This window comes from Hylobates moloch, unplaced genomic scaffold, assembly GCF_009828535.3.
Source record: "Hylobates moloch isolate HMO894 unplaced genomic scaffold, HMol_V3 SCAFFOLD_5, whole genome shotgun sequence".
In the NCBI taxonomy this organism is placed as follows: Eukaryota; Metazoa; Chordata; class Mammalia; order Primates; family Hylobatidae; genus Hylobates; species Hylobates moloch.
In genome coordinates, this window is record NW_026652280.1 from 20,149,621 (window position 1) to 20,171,869 (window position 22,249).

The 22,249-nt window shown below is 44.1% G+C and overlaps 1 protein-coding gene across 1 annotated transcript in view; it reads left to right on the forward strand.

Moving 5' to 3' along the window:
* CCBE1 (collagen and calcium binding EGF domains 1) overlaps nucleotides 1-22,249 on the forward strand; it is a 261,568-nt gene that overhangs the window by 234,078 nt on the left and 5,241 nt on the right. Inside the window, exons 6-7 of the mRNA XM_032152134.2 lie at nucleotides 8,356-8,456; nucleotides 15,165-15,285. Of these exons, the coding sequence (XP_032008025.1) occupies nucleotides 8,356-8,456; nucleotides 15,165-15,285 (222 nt within the window). The remainder of the gene's footprint in view (nucleotides 1-8,355; nucleotides 8,457-15,164; nucleotides 15,286-22,249) is intronic.

A 22,249-nucleotide genomic window follows, 5' to 3' on the forward strand; every position in this document is an offset into this window, starting at 1 on the left:
TGATGACCAGTGTGACCTCTGTGGCTAAGAATTCGTAAAAATACTTGAGCAGTAGTAATATTAGAGGATCTATTTTGCAATGTTTTTTGGTACCTTCTCTAGTATTATTCGCGTTAAAGACATATTTTATCTCTACCATTTACTACAGCATTTCCCCACATGATGTTCTGCAGACCTGTGGGTTCCTGTGAGCTGTTAATAAGCATATCTTTCTTAAGGTCTTGTGTTCAGGTGTTTGGAGAAGTGTGCATCACTGCACCAACTTCTTAAGGGTTCACAATTAGAATGCACTAAAAGCCCAGAGAGATTGCCATTTAAAAAAATTAGGTCAGGTCTGGTGGCTCAAACCTGTAATCTCAGCACTTTGGGAGGCCAAAGTGGGAGGATCATTTGAGCCTAAGAGTTTGAGACCAGCCTGGGCAACATAGTGAGACCCCATCTCTACTAAAAATTTTTTTTAAATTAGCTGAGCATGGTGGTACATGCCTGTAGTCCCAGCTACTCAGGAGGCTGAGGTGGGAGGATCACTTGAACTCGGGAGGTTGAGGCTGCAGTGAGTTATAATTGCACCACTGCACTCCACCCTGTCTCAAAAAAAAAAAAAAACTTTGATTAAACCCAAAAGTATTAAGAAACCTACGAACACATCACAAGTGATGGTACCCTGAAAAACAGTTTAGAAAATATCAACTTAGCATCAAAGATCTTAGCTCTGGGGCCGAACAATAAGCCATCTGGTCAACTTTCAGGCAAGGATGTTGATATCAGCAGATGAAGCAGCCAGAGTCCAGAGGGGAGTGATTTTCTGTAGACTGCAAGCCATCTGATGAATGGAAGTGGGATAGTACCTTCCATTCTGCCATATTGAGAGACAGTACAGGTGACTATAATGAGGGATGTCCTGTTTAATCAAGAGCATTCTGCTGGTTATATCACTGAGCCTTACTGTAATACAAAACTCATTGCAAAAGATGACACTTGGCAGCCGGGGACGGTAGCTCAGGCCTGTAATCCCACCACTTTGGGAGGCTGAGGCGGGCGGAACACCTGAGGTCAGGAGTTCAAGACCAGCCTGGCCAACATGGCGAAACCCCATCTCTACTAAAAATACAAAAAATTAGCTGGGCGTGGTGGCAGGCGCCTGTAATCCCAGCTACTCGGGAGGCTAAGGCAGGAGAATCGCTTGAACCCGGGAGGCGGAGGTTGCAGTGAGCCGAGATCACACCATTGCACTTGGCCTGGGCAACAAGGGCGAAACTCTGTCTCAAAAAAAAAAAAGGATTATACTTGGCTAGGAATCCTCTCCTCTTTCTCTTCCGTCGACATCCTTCCCCAAATATAGCAATTGCAAATAGTCTTTAAAAGGGAAACCTGATATGACTCCACTAAGGGTGCTCCCCAGAAGCACCCTTCTACAGTATTTTCAGTAATTTGTCTCCACTGAATTTATCACCTATGCACAGAGGACTAGAATTTGACTTTATATTTTAGTAAAGCAAAATTCAAACACCAGTAATCAGGAATATCTGAGGGAGAAACTCAAGGGTAGAGAGAAGGGTAGAGGGAAGCAATTCGTACACCTAATTAAAATTATGAGAAAGGACAGGCCATTGTATGCCCTGAACATTAAAGTCGTAATTCAAGAGATTGGACTGCTGGGAAGGTGGGGGCTGGCTTTGATGGTTCCGGTAAAAAAAAAAAAAAAAAAAAAAAAAAAAAAAAAAAAGTACCTTCATTCTTCAGCCGTGTGGCCCAGCAAGGGCCAGTGGTGGCGGGGAAGGGGATCATTTCTTTAACAGCTGTGATGCAGTGGAAAGTTCCTAGGCTTGGGAGTTTGAAGTAATACAGAAGCAAAGTTGGTTCAGTATTAACTGAGCAACAATGAGCAGGTCTCTGGGCCTCAGTTGCCTTGTCTGTAAATGAGAAGGTTGAACTACATGAGCTTTGAAGACCCTTTCGCCCTTTCAAATATTTTTCATAATTTGGTGTGATTTAGCATAAGTGATACAAGCCTTGTGATTCCATGTGCAGGCCTCGTTTTTTTATTTATTTTTATTTTTATTTTATTTATTTATTTATTTATTTTTGAGATGGAGTCTCCCTCTGTTGCCCAGGCTGGAGTGCAGTGGCGCGACCTCTGCTCACTGCAACCTCTGCCTCCCAGGTTCAAGCGATTCCCATCCCTCAGCCTCCCAAGTAGCTGGGATTACAAATGTGTGCCACCATGCCCGGCTAAAAATTTTTGTATTTTTAGTAGAGATAGGGTTTCACCGTCTTGGCCAGGCTGGTCTCGAACTCCCGATCTCAGGCAATCCACCTGCCTTGACCTCCCAATGTGCTGGGATTACAGGCGTGAGCCACAGCTCCTGGCCCATGCCTCATTTCTTAGTCCTCCATCTAAGAAACATGCCCAGCCTCAACACCTTCTAAGCAGAGGACTTTCCTCAAAATATCTAAAAGATTAATTATTACACATCCAAACATTCAATTCAGCAACAAGAAATGTCACAGGCCAAAAGAGTCCCACATTCCGGAACATCAGAAGCCGATAAGCATTTTCATCCGTTTTGGACTAATTAGCTCAATATTTTGTTATGGTCATTTTTTTATGAATTGAGAGTGATTATTGAGTATAACCACATGTGATCTGAAATCATCTCTTCCTCCTCGGTTTTCCTTTTCAACTTTGCATTATCTAATGCCTGTATTGTTATAATCGGAGGAATTTGAAATCAAACACAACCTCAGCTGGTTGTTAGGAATCCAGGGGGAGAGAAGGGAGGGTGGCCCCAGGACTGCCTCTGAGGCTTGAGAGCTTGCAATCCACTGGCTCCGGGCTCGGTGAGACAAGCTGTCTGGCTAATGGACATTCAGTCACTTTGATTTTCTCTTTGAAAATATGTAGCCGGAGCCAGTTTAGTCACCCCAGGGAGTCTGTAGCCTCAATAGGGAGACAAATTAAGGAAATGTTGGCTCCATAGTAATTAGCTTGCCAGTCTTTATTTTCCAACTTTTGTTTATTTTCTGATAACGTGACCGTGACCCCTGGCATCACTTGTTAGAGGTCAGTGTCAGATGGCCAGGTGTTTCATATTACTTTCAAGCTCCACTAATCCATAGATCAGCGGTTCTCAACCTTGCAATTACCTGGGGAGCTTTTTTAAAAATGCTGATACTGTTGCCTTGCCATCCCCAGACGGGTGGTGTGCAGCACGATTCATATTTTAAAAGCCCTCCAGGTGATTGTAATGTGGCTCCGGGGTTGGATATTACAGCCAGAACACAAATCTGCACGATCAACTTTTAAACACAAACATGCTTTATTCATTTCTAACACTGCCCATATAAAATATTTCGGGAACATTGTTTGGTTTTTCTAAGATATCTAAGGCATTACAACTTCTAATGCTTAGGATAGACGTCCTGGTCAACTTCAGGAAAAATTAGAGCTTCATGCCCCCATGTGGCTAATCAATAATATTGCACCTTTAAAATCTGAACAAGTTGAAGAAAAAATGTTAAGTGATACTACCCTAGGCTTTTCCCAGAAGTGTGACCACAGCATTAGTTGAGAGGATTGAAAACATGCAGCGATATCTACCCCAATTTCTAAATAAACTGTTAATGTCACATATGTGAGATTATTTGTAGCTCCATGTTGACATTATTGTAGACAAATTACAAGGTGGATGTGAACCCCTAATCCGAGTAGGTTTTATGTTCCAGGTCTACATATACGAAAGGTATGAGTCCTTGTTTGTCTTTAAACCCTTGAGAGCTCCATTGAAAGGGTGATGTAAGGTCCCAACCCCACATATCTAATTTTGTAGAGAACTGAATCATAATAATACCGACAATAAATAACATAAAAATGAGTACTGTGAATAGAGCTCTTAACATAAGCTGGGCACTGTTCTGGGAACCTACGTATCTTATCACTGGCTCCTTGTAGCAGCTCCAAGCGATAGGTGCTGTTACCTTTTTACCGTTCAAAGAATGGGCATTCACAGAAACCATGACTTGTCCAGTTTAAAAGGTACTAGTTAGCAGTATCAGTATTCAAGTTCTGATCATGTAACTCCACCAGCCCCTACTCTCCTTACTACCATGCTGTGTACTTCTGCGTCAGAGGAGCTTCAAGTCTTCTGGATAATGTTAATCTTGATTCTCTGTGTTCTGACAATTCCACAAAGGAACAGAAAACAGCCCAGGAATTTGCATGTAACAGGTCACTCCGCAGAGCTTCTGCCCTGGAGCCTGGCCAGCAGGTAACTCTCAGGTGTTCTCAACAGAATTCCCAATAGCTGGCTCACTGCGTACACCCACCCCTCCAAAACGGCCAGTTGGGACTCAGTTGAGTTCATGGTCTCTTCACACAGCAATCTGAAAGACCTACGGCAAGTTACTTTCTCTCTCTGGATCTCACTCTCCTTATCTACAAAAGAGATAGAACTAAAGATATGTTCTAACATTCCATGGTCTAAATGAAATAGTCGAGAATCTGGTAAAGTGGTTTATCTTATCATGAAGCTGTTGAATTGTTTAATCACATTAACACTTGGAAAATTTAACTGAGTATGTAAAAGTAAAAGTGGACAGAAACATGAGCTTTTAACTTTTGTTCATGGCGGCCCAGCTCTGCCAACAGGGCTAGAGTTTTTTTTTTTTTTGAGACGGAGCCTCGCTCTGTCGCCCAGGCTGGAGTGCAGTGGCGCAATCTTGGCTCACTGCAAGCTCCGCCTCCCGGGTTCATGCCATTCTCCTGCCTCAGCCTCTCCGAGTAGCTGGGACCACAGGCGCCCACCACCACGCCCGGCTAATTGTTTTTGTATTTTTAGTAGAGACGGGGTTTCAGCGTGGTCTCGATCTCCTGACCTCGTGATCCGCCCGCCTCGGCCTCCCAAAGTGCTGGGATTACAAGCGTGAGCCACCGCGCCTGGCCTCAACAGGGCTAGATTCTTAAAGATGAATTGGAAATTGTTAAATAGATATCCTCACTTATTTTGCATTCTCAGTGCCTGACACAGGACCTGGCTAACAGCAAATGTTCCATAGATGGATAGGGGGAAGGAAAGGTTGGATGGATGGACGGACGGATGGATAAGTGGTTAGGAAGATGGAATGGATGGGAAGATGGATGGAAGGATGGATGGATGGATGGATGGATGGATGGATGGATGGATTGACGGACAGCCTAGATTGATGATGGTATTGTATAAATTGACCAGTAGATGAGATGGAATGGATGAAAGACTAGTTGGGAAAGATGGATGTCATTCATCTGTCCTTAGGTATTAACATAATAAACCTGGAGCCTGGGTCATCTTTTCATGCAAGAGCCCACCATTTCCTGCAGTCAGCACAACCAAAGTTAAGGCATCAGCCCTTTACAACTAAGTATATTATTGCATGGAAATTTGCCTGCCTTACTCTGTTGGAGATTGAGCTAAATAATTCTGGTTCTCAGGAGTATTCAACCTCCATAGGATTATAAATTGGTACACTGAACAGGGGTAAAAAACCCAAAGGAAACCATCTGATTTGTGGAAAAGGTATTGGACTTAATTTCAGGACAACTCCATTCTAAACCCACCTCAGATACTTGCTAGGTGACCTTCAGGAAGTCACCAGACCTCATTTTGTTATTCATGTTAATACTGTTATTCTACGGTTCTGGGATTATCAGGCAAAGGAAATTTAAAGGGTTTGATGGGCCTGAAAACTGCTAGGCATCCCCTCCCATCTACCTACAACCAAGCTTTGTGCTGAGGACTTTCCGTGCATTACCTTGCCCAGTCGTCACAGCAGCCACATGTGGTGGGAATTGTAATTCCAGGGCTATGGTCAAGGCAAGTGGGGTTTGTAGAGGCCAAGTAACCTGCCCAAGGTTGCTGAGCCTATTCAGTGACAGAGATGGGACCTGCACCCAGAACAGTGGGACTCAAGTTTGTGCTGGTAATCAGTTTACTCCACCATCTCTGATACAAGCCCTTCCCTATTCCTCCTTACTGCTCAGCTCATTGTCACACAGCTGCAGTGAGTCAAAACCATCCCTCCAGTGTGCCAATTGAAGGGAGTACAGGTGAGGAAGCTATAGGAATTCGCCTAGAAAGCAGGCATTAACAAGACGGCCCTGTTGGTTACACATAAAGTGGATTTTTTTAAATGCCACTTTTGCAGAGATTCAAGTGTTTTTTTTCCAATTACACATTCAAAACCTGCCTGAAGAGCTAGGTTGACCCTGTATATTCAACAATTACACTGTCACTTGTGGAAACTCAGCTACACAGCATGGCATCATTTGTGTCAACCTGCTGGCTTGAGAAATGTGTACCTAGCTCAGGTGCTGCCAGCCCCAGGTCACCCGTGGTGCAGGGATGGCGGTGCAGCAGGTAAGCTCTGAAACTGCCTGTTGCTGTGCTGAAGGTACACAGTCTGAGAGCTCAGCTGCCAGATTACCTCTGGGCCTGCTCACCTCCCAAAGGGAAGAAGCACTGGTCACTTCATGTCACCAGGGAGAGGACTGGGCAGCCAGGCTGTGTAAGGAAGGTTCACCTGCATGTGGGCTGCCCTCATGCCTATCTCTCCCTCTATCCATTCAAGTGTCCATTTCCTAGGGTTGCCATAGCAAAATGCCACAAATTAAGTGGCTTAAACAGAAATTTGTCTCTGTTCTGAGAAGTCCAAGGTGGCAGCAGGATTGGTTTCTTCTAACGGCTATGCAGGACAATCCATTCCATGCCTTTCCCCAGCATCTGGTCATCAGCGGGCAATTTTTGGTGTTCCTTGGCTTCCACTGCTTCTCACCTCTGTCTTCATCTTCACATAGCATTCTTCCTGTGCACGAGTTTCCCCTTTGTATAAAGACACCAATCATATTGGACTAGGATCCCACCCTACTCCAGTATAACTTCATCTTAACTAATTTTATCTGAAGTGATCCTGTTTCCAAATAAAGTCACATTCTAAAGCACTGGGAATCAGGACTTCCTGTAAATTGGCAAACAGGACACAATTCAACCTGTAACGATCCATTTCCCAAAGATTTTTTGAGCATCCATTATGTGAGATGCCAAGAAGTGAGCCTGGTTCTTAGGCAGCTTACACGCTGGCACGTGCCCTAAGAGACGCTCTCCGGGGAAGCCTAGACGACTGGCTTATGAGTGGGAGGGACACACGGTAAATGCTGCCTGATTTTCAGACTTCTGTGGGTAGAGAGCAGGCTTCATGGAACATCTGATCTGCATCTTGTTGGGATTCAACAAGTGGAGATGGAACAGAGGGCTTTGCAGAAGAGAGGATCAGTAAGAATCATAGTATACGGGCCAGGAAGCACAAGAGATGGTCACGTATTACCCGACTTCCCCAGTCTGCGTTCTAGATAGTCGTGGTTATTATGTCACACAAACAGCAAACCTGGCCCAGCGCCAAAGGGCTGCTAAGCGAGGAGAGTTTATGCTTCCCTGGATGTCAAACTGTCCTGCCTGCCCGAACAAAACACCCTCAACCTAGCACTTTCAGGCCACACTGCAACCACCTTTGGCACAGACCTTGGCAGTCTGTGCAAGGTCCTCAGCAGCAAGGTGACCCAGGTGTCTTGTCTCCCCAGCATGCAGGCTTAAGTAGCCCATTCCAGTGCCAGGAAAAAGAGAGCTGTCTGTATTCTTGGCCAGATCACCATTTACTTCACCCAGTTTTCCTTTAGCAAAGAATGTTTTTACAAAAAGCCCATGGAGCACATAATGTTCTACAGCAGGGCTTTGGGACCCTTCGCAGTGGATGGGCCCGACTGCCTTTCCATTGCTGTCCTGAATGGGCCCAGATGGGGTGGCAAAGTGTCTGGGGCATTTTTCATCCTGGCCTCACGCGTCAGTAAGGTCAGCTCCCAGCCCACTGCTGTGCTCCCTTTGAAGAATTAGATTAGCAGAGGTGATAAAGGCTGCTTTGAGGCCCAGTGCCTGTGCTTGGGGAATATTTACAGTGTGTGAACATTAGCCCCTTAAGGGGAGTATAAATCATGTCAGATTTATAGAGCCTGCCTTCTGGAAAAGCACTGATAAAAGGGCCATGGTACGCATTTTCACACATGAAAGGAAGATCAGGGTCTTCCTGGCGTGTCTAAATAGGAACAGCTGAGCTCAACTTCTAGCAGGGCCCCTCCCTCTGTCTTCCCCTCTTCCCTGACCCTGGGGCATGCTGGCAGGACCGGAGAGCTGTAAAATCACCCACAGTTGAGCCCTTGCATGTCCTGCTGTCAGCTACTCTGTCCCTGGGACCGCCCTTCCTGATGCTGTCTCTCTGGGTCTGGCTTGCATCCAGCCTCCCAGACAGGACTGAGCCCATCTCCTTTCTCAGGCCATGAGAAGTCTGAGAACATGGTGAAAGCCGGAACTTGCTGTGCCACGTGCAAGGAGTTCTACCAGATGAAGCAGACTGTGCTGCAGCTGAAGCAAAAGGTATGTGCCGCTGGGGTGGGAACGATGATGCATGATGGAAGGAGAGCTTGGCCAAGGCCAGGTGGAAGGATATTTACAAATGATAAGAAAATATCCGCATTGAGCATTCATACAGTTGATGCCAGTGAGGTTTGGATGGACTTGGGATGCTTTGCCCACCCTCAGAGCCATCCAAGGGGCAACAGGACACAATGATGGCAAGGGATTGCAGAGGCAATTATTAAAATGGACACTACGTAAGGGACACATGGCAAAGCCATAAAGAGGGTGAGCTGCGGCTATTGCAACTTCTCATAAAATAAATTTCCAACCGGGTGCAGTGACTCACGCCTGTAATCCCAGCACTTCGGGAGCCTGAGGCAGGTGGATCACCTGAGGTCAGGAGTTCAAGACCAGCCTAGCTAACTTGATTAAACTTCATCTCTACTAAAAAATACAAAAATTAGCTGGGCGTGGTGGTGGGCACCTATAATCCCAGCTACTTGGGAGGCTGAGGCAGAAGAATTGCTTGAACCTGGGAGGCAGGGGTTGCAGTGAGCTGAGACCACTCCGTTGCACTCCAGCCTGGGCAACAAGAGTGAAACTCCAACTCAAAACAAATTTCCAGACATGTCCTTGGAAAGACCCATGTAATTCTATTTTATCTAAGATCTGTACATTATTTATGGAGAATATTGTCTCTACAAACTGCCATAAGCTGGTGAGGAATTTCTGCAGCAGCTTTCTTTTTCACTTTTAAAAATTACAGCCTGTGCCCTTTCTGAGTTCCCTGCACCTAGAAAAGCAGCCCTATGGGTACTTCGTGTCACCAAGAATGAGTACTAATGCACTTTATAAAACGCTGTCTGAATGCCTTATGTATAACAGATTTCTAGTAACACCATTCTGCTATGAGTAATGCTCTGGGATGGATCTGGCAATCTGACTTCTTGAACAACTGTCCTGGACCCAGATAAACAGTATTTATTCTACCTAAGATTGCTCAATTTGCTAGTTTGTCAGGGACTCAGAAATCACACTTACACTGATAAAACATCTTCTTGGTTTGTTTAACGGCTTCTAGTCAAGGCTCTTAGCACATCAGAGAGGTGTATCTGCCCTGTTGAACTTTGGCATCCAGTGATTCTAAAGGGCTTGAGAGTAAGCCTGAGATGGTATCTCTTTCCCATGTTCAACAAACATGCAGCCAGCCCCTAATGAAAACCACAGCTACCAGTTCAGTAAATCAACAGGCTGAGAAGAGAAATGGTTTGCAGGCCTTTTTTACGACATTGACGACGTGATCTGCTTAACAGAAACATGTATATATCTGATGGATAATTATGAATAAAACATAGATTTAACCCTAAATAGCTTATGATCCTAATAGGAAGACTAGGCAGAAAACCTTGTCTATCACTATAAACACAGAGACATAAATAAATACATCCAACACAGATCTCCCCAGCTTGCGCTTAGGTTGATGTTAGTTGTATTGAACAAACCCAGAGAAGGGTTCGAGGAAGAAGTAAGTTTGCATTTCATAAGCCGGAAGGGCTTGGGGCAGGCAGTTGATCAATATCTCCAGATGTTCCTCTCAAGGCATAAAGCTACCTTCACTTTCCTTTCCTGGAAATAATCTATGTGCCTTAGGGAATTTATTTCCAGCCAGGATGGTCTTTAGGAACGGAGGGCTAAATATCGCAAGTTATTCAGAAATTCAGTTGCTAAATCAACGTGTGGTTTTCCCTTAACCTCCTTGCCATGTTTTTTTGTGATGCGTAAAAATAAAGAAGTGGAGAAAATTGCATTGAAATACTTGTCACCCTCAAAGACCCTGCTGGAGAGCTACATACAAATCCACAAGGTCATCTTAATACTCCAATAACTCTTATGCAATTGAGTTGGACTAGAATCATTCTACCTTATACCAAAATCTTTCTGCAAATGCATTGTGGCAATCCCAAGCTAATGCAGACTTTCAAGGAATGTTATGAGGAACAATTCATTTCTAAAGGTTCCTATTAGAATGTCTTGCATTCTACAGCCTAGAAAGCTTTATATCCAGAATCAGGTTTAATTAGCACCATGACCCCATGGAAAAGATACTGATGGTCTTAGAGAGGTGCAATAACTGTCCAAGAGGGCAGGCCTAAAACCTAGGTCCTCTCATTTCTACTCCTGTGCCAGTGTTTGGACTGTCAGTTGGTTTTGTTGTTTTTGTTTTGTTTTGAGATGAAGTCTCGCTCTGTCGCCCAGGCTGGAGTGCATTGGTGTGATCTCAGCTCACTACAACCTCCGCCTCCTGGGTTCAAGCAATTCTCTGCCTCAGCCTCCCGGGTAGCTGAGATTACAGGTGCCTATCACCATGCGAGGCTAATTTTTTTGTATTTTTAGTAAAGACAGGGTTCTACGTTGGCCAGGATGATCTTGAACTCCTGACCTTATGATCCACCTGCCTCAGCCTCCCAAAGTCCTGGGATTACAGGCATGAGCCACTGCGCCCAGCCTGTCAGTTGGTTTTTAATGTTGTCTTGCTGCTGCTAATGCCATTTGTTCACAAAAGAACATAGAACATCTGCCCAAATAAACATCAGCCAAGAAGGAGATGTCAGCAGTCCTAGACCATGGCCAACCCCACAGCGTAAAATGGTGTTTAAACACCTTGAACCGCACCAGAAACACCCAGTCAGCAACATTCCAACCATGGGAAACGCGACAGGTCAAACGCCCTGGGTTCCGGCAGTCTGCAGACAACAGGAAACTTAAAGGACCTATCACTTTTTAAATGAGCAGCACTAAACCATAATATCTAGGTATGCACAGTTGGGTGATACATTATTTTTTAAAACATAGGAAGTTATTACTATAAAAGGAAAGTGGTGACTTGTTGGGGAAGAGAGGAGGCTGATTGGGATGGGGCATGTGGAAGGAGGGGGTCTGGGGTGGCTGTCAAAGTTCTGTTAGATTGATTTGGGAGTTCTTTAAAAGGGTGCTTACCTTTTTTATTTTTAAGTTCTGGGGCACATGTGCAGGATGGGCGGGTTTGTTACACAGGTAAACGTGTGCCATGGTGGTTTGCTGCAACTAAAGAGGTGCTTGCCTTTTAACAATTTGCTAAGTTATATATTTGTGTTGTGAGGTTTCCAGGTTCTTTGCTTTATTTTGCAATAAAAACATGTTTTTAAATGGTGTATAGACCTCAGTGCCTCCACCTCCACCACTTCTTCTGTGGTGTGGGACGAAAACAAGTGATGTGGTGAGAAACAGAGAGTGTGGGGATAGATGAGATGCCTGTCATTTAACTTTTAGATGGGTCTCTGTCCCGCGAGAGCGCTTAAAATTCAGAGCCAACTCTCCTGTCCATTTTTTATTTTTAAGTTGCTTGTGTTCTGGCAGCAGGGACTATCGGATTTGAGAGTGAAATTGCTGCAGAGAGTCCCCTGGGAAGGGAGACTCCAGAAAGAGAGGCCTGGGACTCAAGGCTGCACTCAGCCTGTCCTGGATTGACTGTTGTGCTCGGCCTCCCCGGGTGGCTGCCTGGGGAGTTGAGAATCTCTCTCTCTACTCTTAAACCAGCGACTCTCCCCACATTGAGCAGTTGAGGGAAGTGTGGATAATCATTCAGGAAGTGCTTGTTGAGCACCTATTGTGGGCTGGGAAATGGGGAAATACAAAACCCTATGGAGAGGATTCTGCCTGAAATAAACTTACTGTCTTGTGGGGAAACCACGCCAACAGTAAACGATGGCCGAATGAAGTAGGGCCAACAGTCAGGCCTGAGAATTTAGAGGCCCCTAAGATTTCAAGTGAGTAGATTTGCAACCCGATGGCTGCACTTGCTCGCTCTATCACCACCTTTGCCTCAGGCAGTTATATGGCTTCTCAATAAGTTGTGGTTTCCTCTGCTACTCTATAAAATTGGTCTTCCCAGGATTATTGGGAATCCATATTAAAGTGACTGGAGGCCGGGCGCAGTGGCTCATGCCTGTAATTCCAGTACTTTGGGAGGCCAAGGCGGGTGGATCACTTGAAGTCAGGAGTTTGAGACCAGTCTGGCCAACATGGTGAAACCCTATCTCTACTAAAAATACAAAAATTAGTTGGGTGTGGTGGCGGGAGCCTGTAATCTCAGCTACTCGGGAGGCTGAGGCAGGAGAATCACTTGAACCTGGGAGGCAGAGGTTGTAGCAAACTGAGATTGCGCCACTGCACTCCAGCCTGGGTGATAGAGTGAGACTCTGTCTCAAAGCAAAATTTAAAAAGTGACTGTAGGTTGCCGCTTGGTTTAATGGTTAGGAGCACAGATTCTGGAAGCAGATTGGCTAAGTTTAAATTCTAGACCCACCATTTGCTGGCTGCGTGACTCTGGGTAAGTTACCTAACCTCTCTGTGCCTCAGTTCTACTTTTAAAAAGGAACAACATTAATACATACTGCCTAAGGATTTTATGATAATCAAATGTTAACATTTACAAAGGACTGAGAACAGTGCCATCCACCTAGAAAGAGCTCTACAAATGTTTAACAAGTAAAAATATTATTTATTAGCAGTCTTTACAAAGTGCTTTACAAGAGGCATCTCACGGATTCATCCCAACAGCTCTTTGAGGCAGAAGCTCTCTCTTACAAAGGCTAGTATGAGATAAATGATAAGCTTAATTCTACTGACTGGAATCCAGGAGAAATGCACACTCTTTTTATATTACTACAGCCTTCCTCCCAAACTCCTGGCATCCCACAGCCCATCCTCTGCTGTGTCTATGCAGAAAGTGGGACCAGCGATTCTGGACAGCCACCTCTAAAGTGCCAGTGCCTTCACTCTGCACTCCTTCTGCTGCCACGCAGAGGGGCTGAAGGGAGCCAGGATGCAGCCACCCAGCAGGAGGTCAGCCAGGACACTGAAGTCAACATTTGCCACCTTACCTCGTAACTTTTACAAGAGGCCAAATCAAGCAAAGAGGACTGGGGGAAATAGGTAGGGAATAGGGGAGCATCTCTGGAGCCCATCTGTGTGCAGGTCTCATCCTGAGGTTCTGTTTACAAAATTTTAAATATGGAGACTTAATCATGTGTTGAAACTGGACATTTAGTAGACTTGAAAAGAAAGGATGAAGGGGCTTACCAAAGTCACGCAGCTACTTAGGAACAAAGCCTAGGGGCAGCCCCCCAGACAGCATTTCTTTTATTCTTTTTTTTTCTTTCTTTTTTCTTTTGAGACAGAGTCTCACTCTGTCGCCCAGGCTGGAGTGGAGTGCAGTGGTGCAGTCTTGGCTCGCTGCAACCTCCACCTCCTGAGTCCAAGCAATTCTCCTGCCTTAGCCTCCCGAGTAGCTGGGACTACAGGTGTGCGCCACCACACTCAGCTAATTGTTGTATTTTTAGTGGAGATGGAGTTTCACCATGTTGGCCAGGCTGGTCTCAAACTCTTGACCTCAAGTGATCTGCCCGCCTTGGCCTCCCAAATTGCTGGGATTAGAGGCATGAGCCACAGTGCCCAGGCCCCCAGACAGCATTTCTGCTGGTCTATGACAATGGCTGGATACTGAGTCAGGCATGTTAAAGACAACATCACTTTAACCCTCCAGCAGTGCCTCTAGGTGGCCATTACCATCCCCATTTTATAGATGAGGAAATCCAGGTTGTGTAGCTTACCCAAGATCCCACAGGTAGAAAGTGGCAGGGCTGCGATTTAAAAGTAAGTCTGCCTTATGCCAAGGCCCGAGAGTGGGATCCACGTTTCAGTTTCTCAGTTGGAAGCAGATGATAAAATTGGATCAGGCTTCAGCTGCCAGTGTTGACCCACTGCCTCGTGGTTGCAGTAGATTTACTGATACATTTCCCTCATTCACTGGTTCACTCCTCTTCCTGCCCAGGGCCACAGGTATCCACTTGCAGGTTGTGATGGTCTATTGCTATGACACAGTGATGTCAGCACCATTTTAAATATATCCCAGGAACACAGTGGTGACTCTGAATCATGAGCCCTGACTTGAAATCGTACAAAGCTGACTTTCAGATTGCACAAGATTTTGATTCTTACAGTCATCCCTACTGAATTCTGAGTAACAATCACAGGAGAATTGTATTAGGGATCTCTAGAGGGACAGAACTAATGGGATAGATGTATATATGAAAGGGAGTTTATTAAGGAGAATTGACTCCCATGATCACAAAGTGTCAAGAATTTGTGGACACATTTTACAACCACCACAGTCACGATTGCCCAGTTGTACTGAAGGTCAGCCCTGAGTCTGCTGGGGAACCGTCAGCCACGTTCTCAGTCCTAGCTCCCAAGGCTGAGAGTTCTTTAAGGGCGGGAACCATGTCTTGGTCACCACTGTAGCCATAGAACCAAGCCAGGACCTGGACATAGTAGGTGTTCAATAAATGTTTGAGACATAAAATAGGTCATTAACAAATTGAGAGTATGAAATAAGTAGATCCTATTAATTATGGTAATAATGAGTTCTAGTGATACCTAGGCCATCTGGAGCTTATCTAAGCTCACCTACGAACTAGCTGAGTAATGTCGTGCAAGTTATTTGCCCTAGAAGGCCTCTAGGTTTAGAAAGAGGCTCTTTATAGTTTCTCTGAGCTCTGACTAGCTCTAGTAAAAAGTATATACATGTGTCTCATGAAAAGGCTTTGCAGCTTCTCCTACCAAGACAAATGCCGAGGCTCTCCTCTGCCATTGCTTCCTGACCGAGGCTTCCTCTTCTCCTTGCAGATTGCTCTGCTTCCCAACAATGCAGCTGACCTGGGCAAGTATATCACTGGTGACAAGGTGCTGGCCTCAAACGCCTACCTTCCAGGACCTCCTGGCCTGCCTGGGGGCCAGGGCCCTCCCGGTGAGTGTGGAGGAGGGCACAGAAGGGTGATCACCAACAGAAAAAGCCTGCCAAAAGCTCACATTTGCTGGGGGCTGGACAGTGTTCTCCAGCTTCCATCGAGGAGAAACAAGGCAGGTGTCCATGGGGCTGCCACACACCGATGTAATGAGAGGGCCTGGGAAATAGGCCCTCAAGCCTGAGAAACCCTCATAGCCAATAGCAATTTGGGAGAAAAAGGTCATTGTCCTGGGATTGGATAAGATTCCTAAAGATCATTTTAAGTTAAAAAAACAAAATGAAAACTGTCTTAAACCTTTTTCTGGAAAAATTTTAACATATACAAAAATGGAACAGTATTATGAACCCTCCCTGCTTGGGGCTCCTCACCCAATTCTAACAACTCAGAGCCAGCCTCTTCCTACTACTCCCCAGTCTTCCTTCCACCTTCCCTTATTCGCATATTTATACCTATATTTATTTTGATACCTAGCTATATGTTTTTACAAGTCAACTGTATTGACATACAAATGATATGTAATGTACTCATTTAAATTACCATTCAAATTTTGACAGATGTGTTTACCCATGTAACTCCCATCCTATATTTCCAGATATAGAACATTTCTATCACCCCAGAAATTTCCCTTCTGTCCGTGTGCACATGTCCACTTCCCCAACTCCCAGTCTAGGCAGACACTGACCTGCTTTCTTTCACTGTAGTTTTACCTGTTCTAGAACTCCATATCACTAGAATCTTTATATATATATATATATATATATATACACACACACACACACGTATATACGTATATATACACATATATATACACACATATATACGTATATATGTATATATGTGTGTGTATATATAAAGAAATTCTTGTGAATGTGTACTTTCAGCTTCTTTCATTCAGTATATGGTTTCTGAAGATTCACCCTTATTAATTGGATGAAAATCCCTAACATCCTATCATTTCATCAGGAAATATACAATGAGAACTTAAAAAAAAATTCCAAGTTATTTTATATTTTGAGTACCTCCACAGATAGAGCAATAGATTTTTTTTCTCCACACTGGTAAGGGAAATGACATTAGTGTTAGCAAATGATTCTAAACCTTCGAGTGCCTTATCCCTGGCTATCATTGCTTAGCAGTGTGCTAGGTGTTATGAATGACCTCTTGACATCCTAATTGGGAAGACCAGACACATAGAGCAAATGCAAATAGAATGAAACAGTATCCACATGCCCTCCAGGTAAATGCACAGATGCTTCCTGCTGTGGGAGCTTGAAGGGAGCGAGCACTGTAGTCTGCAGTGGTCAGCGGCATTTAGGTTTGATCTGGACATGGAAGACTGGCAGAATTTGCCCAAGGAGGAAGGACACGGGTGGATTTTCGATTGGAAAGTCAGCAAGAACTAAAGCTCAGAGTTCTTCACGGAGGATTTGTGTGTTTTCTCTCCACTTATGTATTAAACTCTTCAAACACAAGCCTGAGTCTCCATCCATCCAGAGAATAAGATGATTCAGGATTTGGTTTATCCTCGTTCATTCCCTTGGCCTGAGGTACTCTGGGTCATGGTAGAGTTTTCTCCAGCAAACGCTTCACACAGGCACCCTCTGGCTGCTTCTAAACAGACTGGAGTCTCTCCTTATAAACTGCTTCCTAGCACAATGCTCCCCACCCTCCTCTAAGAGAATGCTCTTGCTTTGCTTCTCTGGAGGAAGTCAACTCCAGGCTATAGATCACTAGAACAAAACCAACTGTAGGAGCAGGGGAGCCATTGGCTATCTTGCTTAATAAATGCCTTGCAAGCTTTCTTCTCCGATGCTGCCATCTGGCTTGTAACATGGTTTGAGCTGTCCAGGGTCCTTGATGGAGCAGAGAATGATTGAAGATGAATAAGCTTTTGCAACAGACCCGGCCTTTGAATGGGGACATTCCAAACCCATTTCCTTCTCTCTCTTAACTTCTAGTGTTTGTGGTACCCACCATTGAGACTTATTAGGGAAGCTAGAAAGCTAATAGGCTTTCTCTCACCCTTAAATAAAAGTCCAGTTCCGAGGCCTGTCGTAAATCAGACTGGAGCACCAATACAGGAAACTACTCTGGGTTGGAATCTGTTTAGCTTTGGTGGTAAGGGGGCGGCTGCTGCTTTCTGGCCTCCACTGTCATATATAAGGTGCTGCCATTTGTACATCAAAGTCCCACATTTCAAAGGCACTTGGCATACTATGATCTCTGTAGTGTACTGATTGTGTAAATGTGGGTGAGATATTATCTCTGGCCTCTTTTTTGTGCTACTGGAGGTAAAATATTTAGTAAAAGGAGGGATCTGGCACCCTTCCCAAACTCATTGTAGATATACCTGGAACCAGTATTAAGAGTAGGGGTGTGAGACATGTTTGGATGGAACATTGACTGCTTTTAACTTTGGCATAATTATTCTGTGAATTAAAAAGGACTTACCTAATATGAAAAGTTTAAAGTCTCTGTTTCTTTGTTTTATTTGCTGGAGTCTGAATGCCATTCCATCTTGTCACTGCTCTGTCAGGACTAGGGGTTAGGTATGATCAAAAAGTAATTACTATGTGCATTTAAAAGAACAATTATGAGACAAGTATAGCATAATAATCTTCTCAGTCTCTTCAATGCAATCACTTAATAAAAAACATTTACTAAGCAGCCTACTATGTATCCAGGACTATCTGAGGATATGCTAATAAGACACAATTCAAGCTCTCACAGAGCTGATCATCTGAAATGGGTTGAAACACAATGTCCTTCTGCATGCTAAAGAATGAGGTTGGACCCTTACCTTACACCATCTACAAAAATTAACTCAAAATGGATGAAAGAGTGAAATGTAAGACCCTAAAACTATGAAAATCCTAGAAGAAAACATACAGGAAAGCTTTATGACATTGGATTTGGTGATGATTTCTTGGATATGACCCCAAAAGCATAGGCAGCAAAAGCAGTAGATAAATGAGACTACATCAAACTTAAATTTCTGTGTCTCAAAGCAAACAGTCAACAGGGCAAAAACAACCTACAGGATGGAAGAAAATAATTGTAAGTCATATATCTGATAAGGGATTAATATCTAGGATATATAAGAACTTCAATATTCAACAAAAAAGCACCTGATTAAAAAGATGGGAAAAGGACTTGAATAGACATTTCTCCAAAGAAGACATACAAGTGGCCAAAAACCATGTTAAAAGATACTCAACATCACTGATCATTAGAGCATTGCAAACCAAAACTAGTGAGACACCATCCCACACACATTAGGATGGCCACCATTTTTGAAAAAATACAAACTTGGGAAACATAGGGAGACCCTGTCTGTATAAAAGAAAATTTAAACTAGCCAGGCTATAGTCCCAGCTACTCAAGAGGCTGAGGGGTAGAAGATCGCTTAAGCCCAGGAGGTCGAGGCTACAGTGAGCCATGAACACAACACTGCATTCCAGCCTGTGTGACAGAGCAAGATCCCCTCTCAAGAAAAACCACGAAGAAAATAAGTATTGACAAGGATATGGAAAAATTGGAATCCTGTGCACTGTTGATGTGAATGTAAAATTGTTCAGTCACTATGGAAAAGAATGTGGAGATTCCTCAAAAAATTAAACATATCAGGAGGCTTCAGCAGGAGGATCACATGGGCTCAGGAGTTCGAGGCCAGCCTAGGCAACAGAGACCCTAACTCAAAAATATATATAGATATATATATATGAATGAGATCCAGAAATCCCACTCTTGGATATATACCCCAAGGAATTAAAAGCAGGATCTTGAAGAGATACTCACACACCCATCTTCATAGCAGCACTTTTCACAATAGCCAAGAGGTGAAAGCAACCCAAGTGTCCATCAATGGATATAACCCAGGTGTCCGTCAATGGATAAGAAAGGAAAAACAAAATGTGACATACACATACAATAGAATATTATTCAGCCTTTAAAAAGATGGAAATTTTGACACAGGGTACAATATAGATGAATCTTAAGGATATTAGGCTAAGTGAAATAAGCTAGTCAAAAAATGACACACTATATAATTACACTTATATAAGGTATCTAAAATAATTAAACTCATAGAAACAGAAAGTAGAATAGTGGTTACCAGGGGCTGAGCAGAGTGGAAAATGGGGAGTTATTCAAGTGGTCTAGAGTTTCCGTTTTACTGGATGAGAAAGTTATAGAGATCTGTTACACAACAGTGGGAATATACTTCACATTACTAAACATTACATTTAAAAAATAGTTAAGATGGGCTGGGGGCCGTGCCTCACACCTGTAATCCCAGCACTTTGGGGAGGCTGAGGTGGGCAGATCACTTGAGGTCAAGAGTTTGAGACCAGCCTGGCCAACATGGTGAAACCCCGTCTCTACTGAAAATACGAAAAATTAGCCAGGGGTGGTGGCTGGCACCTGTAATCCCAGCTACTTGGGAAGTAGAAGCGGGAGAATTGCTTGAACCTAGGAAGCGGAGGTTGCAGTGAGACGAGATTGCGCCACTGCACTCCAGCCTAGGTGACAGAGCAAGACTCCATCTCAAAAAAAAAATGTTGGCAAATTTTGTGTATTTTTTATCACAAGTTTTTAAAAATGCTTGTCAGGCCCCCACTCTGTCTTCCCTCATCCCCCCAGCTGATGTTCAAGGCCTAAAGCAGAGGTGAACATGCTGATGTCTGTACCCAGGTGCTGCCCCACAGACACAGCTGCGGCCCTTGAGCCAGCAAGGTGTCTGCTAGAGTCCCCGGTGTGGGCAGAAATGCTGTGTTCCACACACAAGTGGGGAAACGCCGCAAACCCAACCCAATACAAAGCGGCTGTTTACAACTCTCTGTGCTGTGGGTCAAGATAGATGATGCCTAAAGGTCTCTTCCCCACCAGCTTCTATCATAAGGTGGTGTGCCATATTCTGGCACACATGCAAACAACTATTATCAGACACAAGAGCAGATGACTTGTTGTTAAACTCAGTATAGTCTCAGTGCTGTGTCGATACAGGCCTCTGAAAAGAATTGAAAAACAAAACACAACTCCTCAACCTCTACAGAGATGGGGAGGTCACATAGATACATAGAAGGGAGCTGGGTAGGGGAGCAGTTGGAAACAAGGGAACTAAACCAAACCAGAGAGCACTCACCCCATGTAAAGGGGCAGCCCCTACCGAGAGCTCCAGTTGGTTGTGCTGATGATGGAATTGTGGTTTTTGTGCTTCCTGTTTAAAACTAGAGCCAGGAACCCAGATTTTTATATGAAATCTCCCAATTTTTATTTTTATTTATTTATTTATTTATTTTTGAGTTGGAGTCTCACTCTGTTGCCTAGGCTAGAATGCAGTGGCATGATCTCGGCTCACTGCAACCTCTGCCTCCCAGGTTCAGGAGATTCTCCTGCCTCAGTCTCCCAAGCAGCTAGGACTACAGGCGCTTGCCACCAAGCCCAGCTAATTTTTGTATTTTTAGTAGAGATGAGGTTTCACTGTGTTGGCCAGGCTGGTCTCAAACTCCTGACCTCAAGTGATCTGCCCACCTCGGCCTCTCAAAGTGCTGGGATTACACACGTGAGCCGCCACACCTGGCCCCCATTTTTAAATGTTAAGAATGCTCAGAAGAAAATGATATGCATAAACAGAAAACACATACACGTACAGTGCATGAATGTGTATAAACACACACACATTATACTGTAGATATACTGCAAGCATGTACAATGAAGTAAGCGGTTAATTCTTACCTTCAGAAGCCTGTATCAACACAGCACGAGACTATACCGAGTTTAACAAGTCATCTGTTTTTGTGCCTGTCTGATGATAGTTGTTGGTACGACAGGGGAGATGTTAAAATGTTTTTGGAGACAGGTGATCTGTGCTGATGGAGACAAGACAGAAAAGGAGAGAAGAATAGTGTGAGCTGGATTGTGTGCTATGGTATGGTTTATTCAGGGAGGGTGGGACTATGGGGCAATTAGGAAGGAGGCAATCGTGGAAAAAATGCTTGGCAAGAAAGACAAGAATGAACAAAGATGCTATGCTGAGGAGTTAGAGCTTTATTCTCTATGCAGAGGGGAGCCACTGTAGGGTTTTCTTTTCTCCTTGAACTCCAATTACATTTATGTTAGATGGTTCGATACTATCTCACCTCTTTTGGATGCTTCATTTTATTTTCCTCTTTGTGATTCACTTTGAGTAACTGTTGACTTATCTTTAAGTTCAGTGATTCTTTGCTCAGCTGCGAGCAGTCTGTTGATGAGCCTATATTGTTTTCATACATGATATTGTATTTTTCATTTCCATTTGACTTTTTCCTTTAATTTCCATCTCTCTGCTGAAATCCCTCATCTGTTCAGACACGCTGTTTATCTTTTCCACCAGCACCGTTCACATACTGTTATTTTAAAGCCCGTATCTCATTATTCCAACATATGGGTCCCCTCTGAGGCTTGTCCTGCTGATTGTTCTATCACTTGACAATGTGGTTTTTTGTTTTGATTTTTTTTTTTTTTTTTTTGAGATGGAGTCTCGCTTTGTCGCCCAGGCTGGTCTGCAGTGGTACAATCTCAGCTCACTGCAACCTCCACTTCCTGAGGTTCAAGCAATTCTCCTGCCTCAGCCTCCTGAGTAGCTGGGATTACAGATACCTACCATCACACCTGACTAATTTTTGTATTTTTAGTAGAGATGGGGTTTCACCATGTTGCCCAGGCTGGTCTCGAACTCCTGACCTCAGGTGATCCACCCACTTCAGCCTCCCAAAGTGCTGGGATTACAGGCGTGAGCCACTGTGCCCAGCCTTTTTCTCTCCATGTCTGAAAATTTTGGATTGAATGCCAGACATCATTTGCAGAGAAACAGTAGAGACTGAGGTACATGGTTATCACTCCTGGAGATGGGTACCCTCTTCTTTTGTCAGGCCACTGCCATGGGGAGCTGAGTCAACCTAATGAATAACTGAGCTGGGTTTT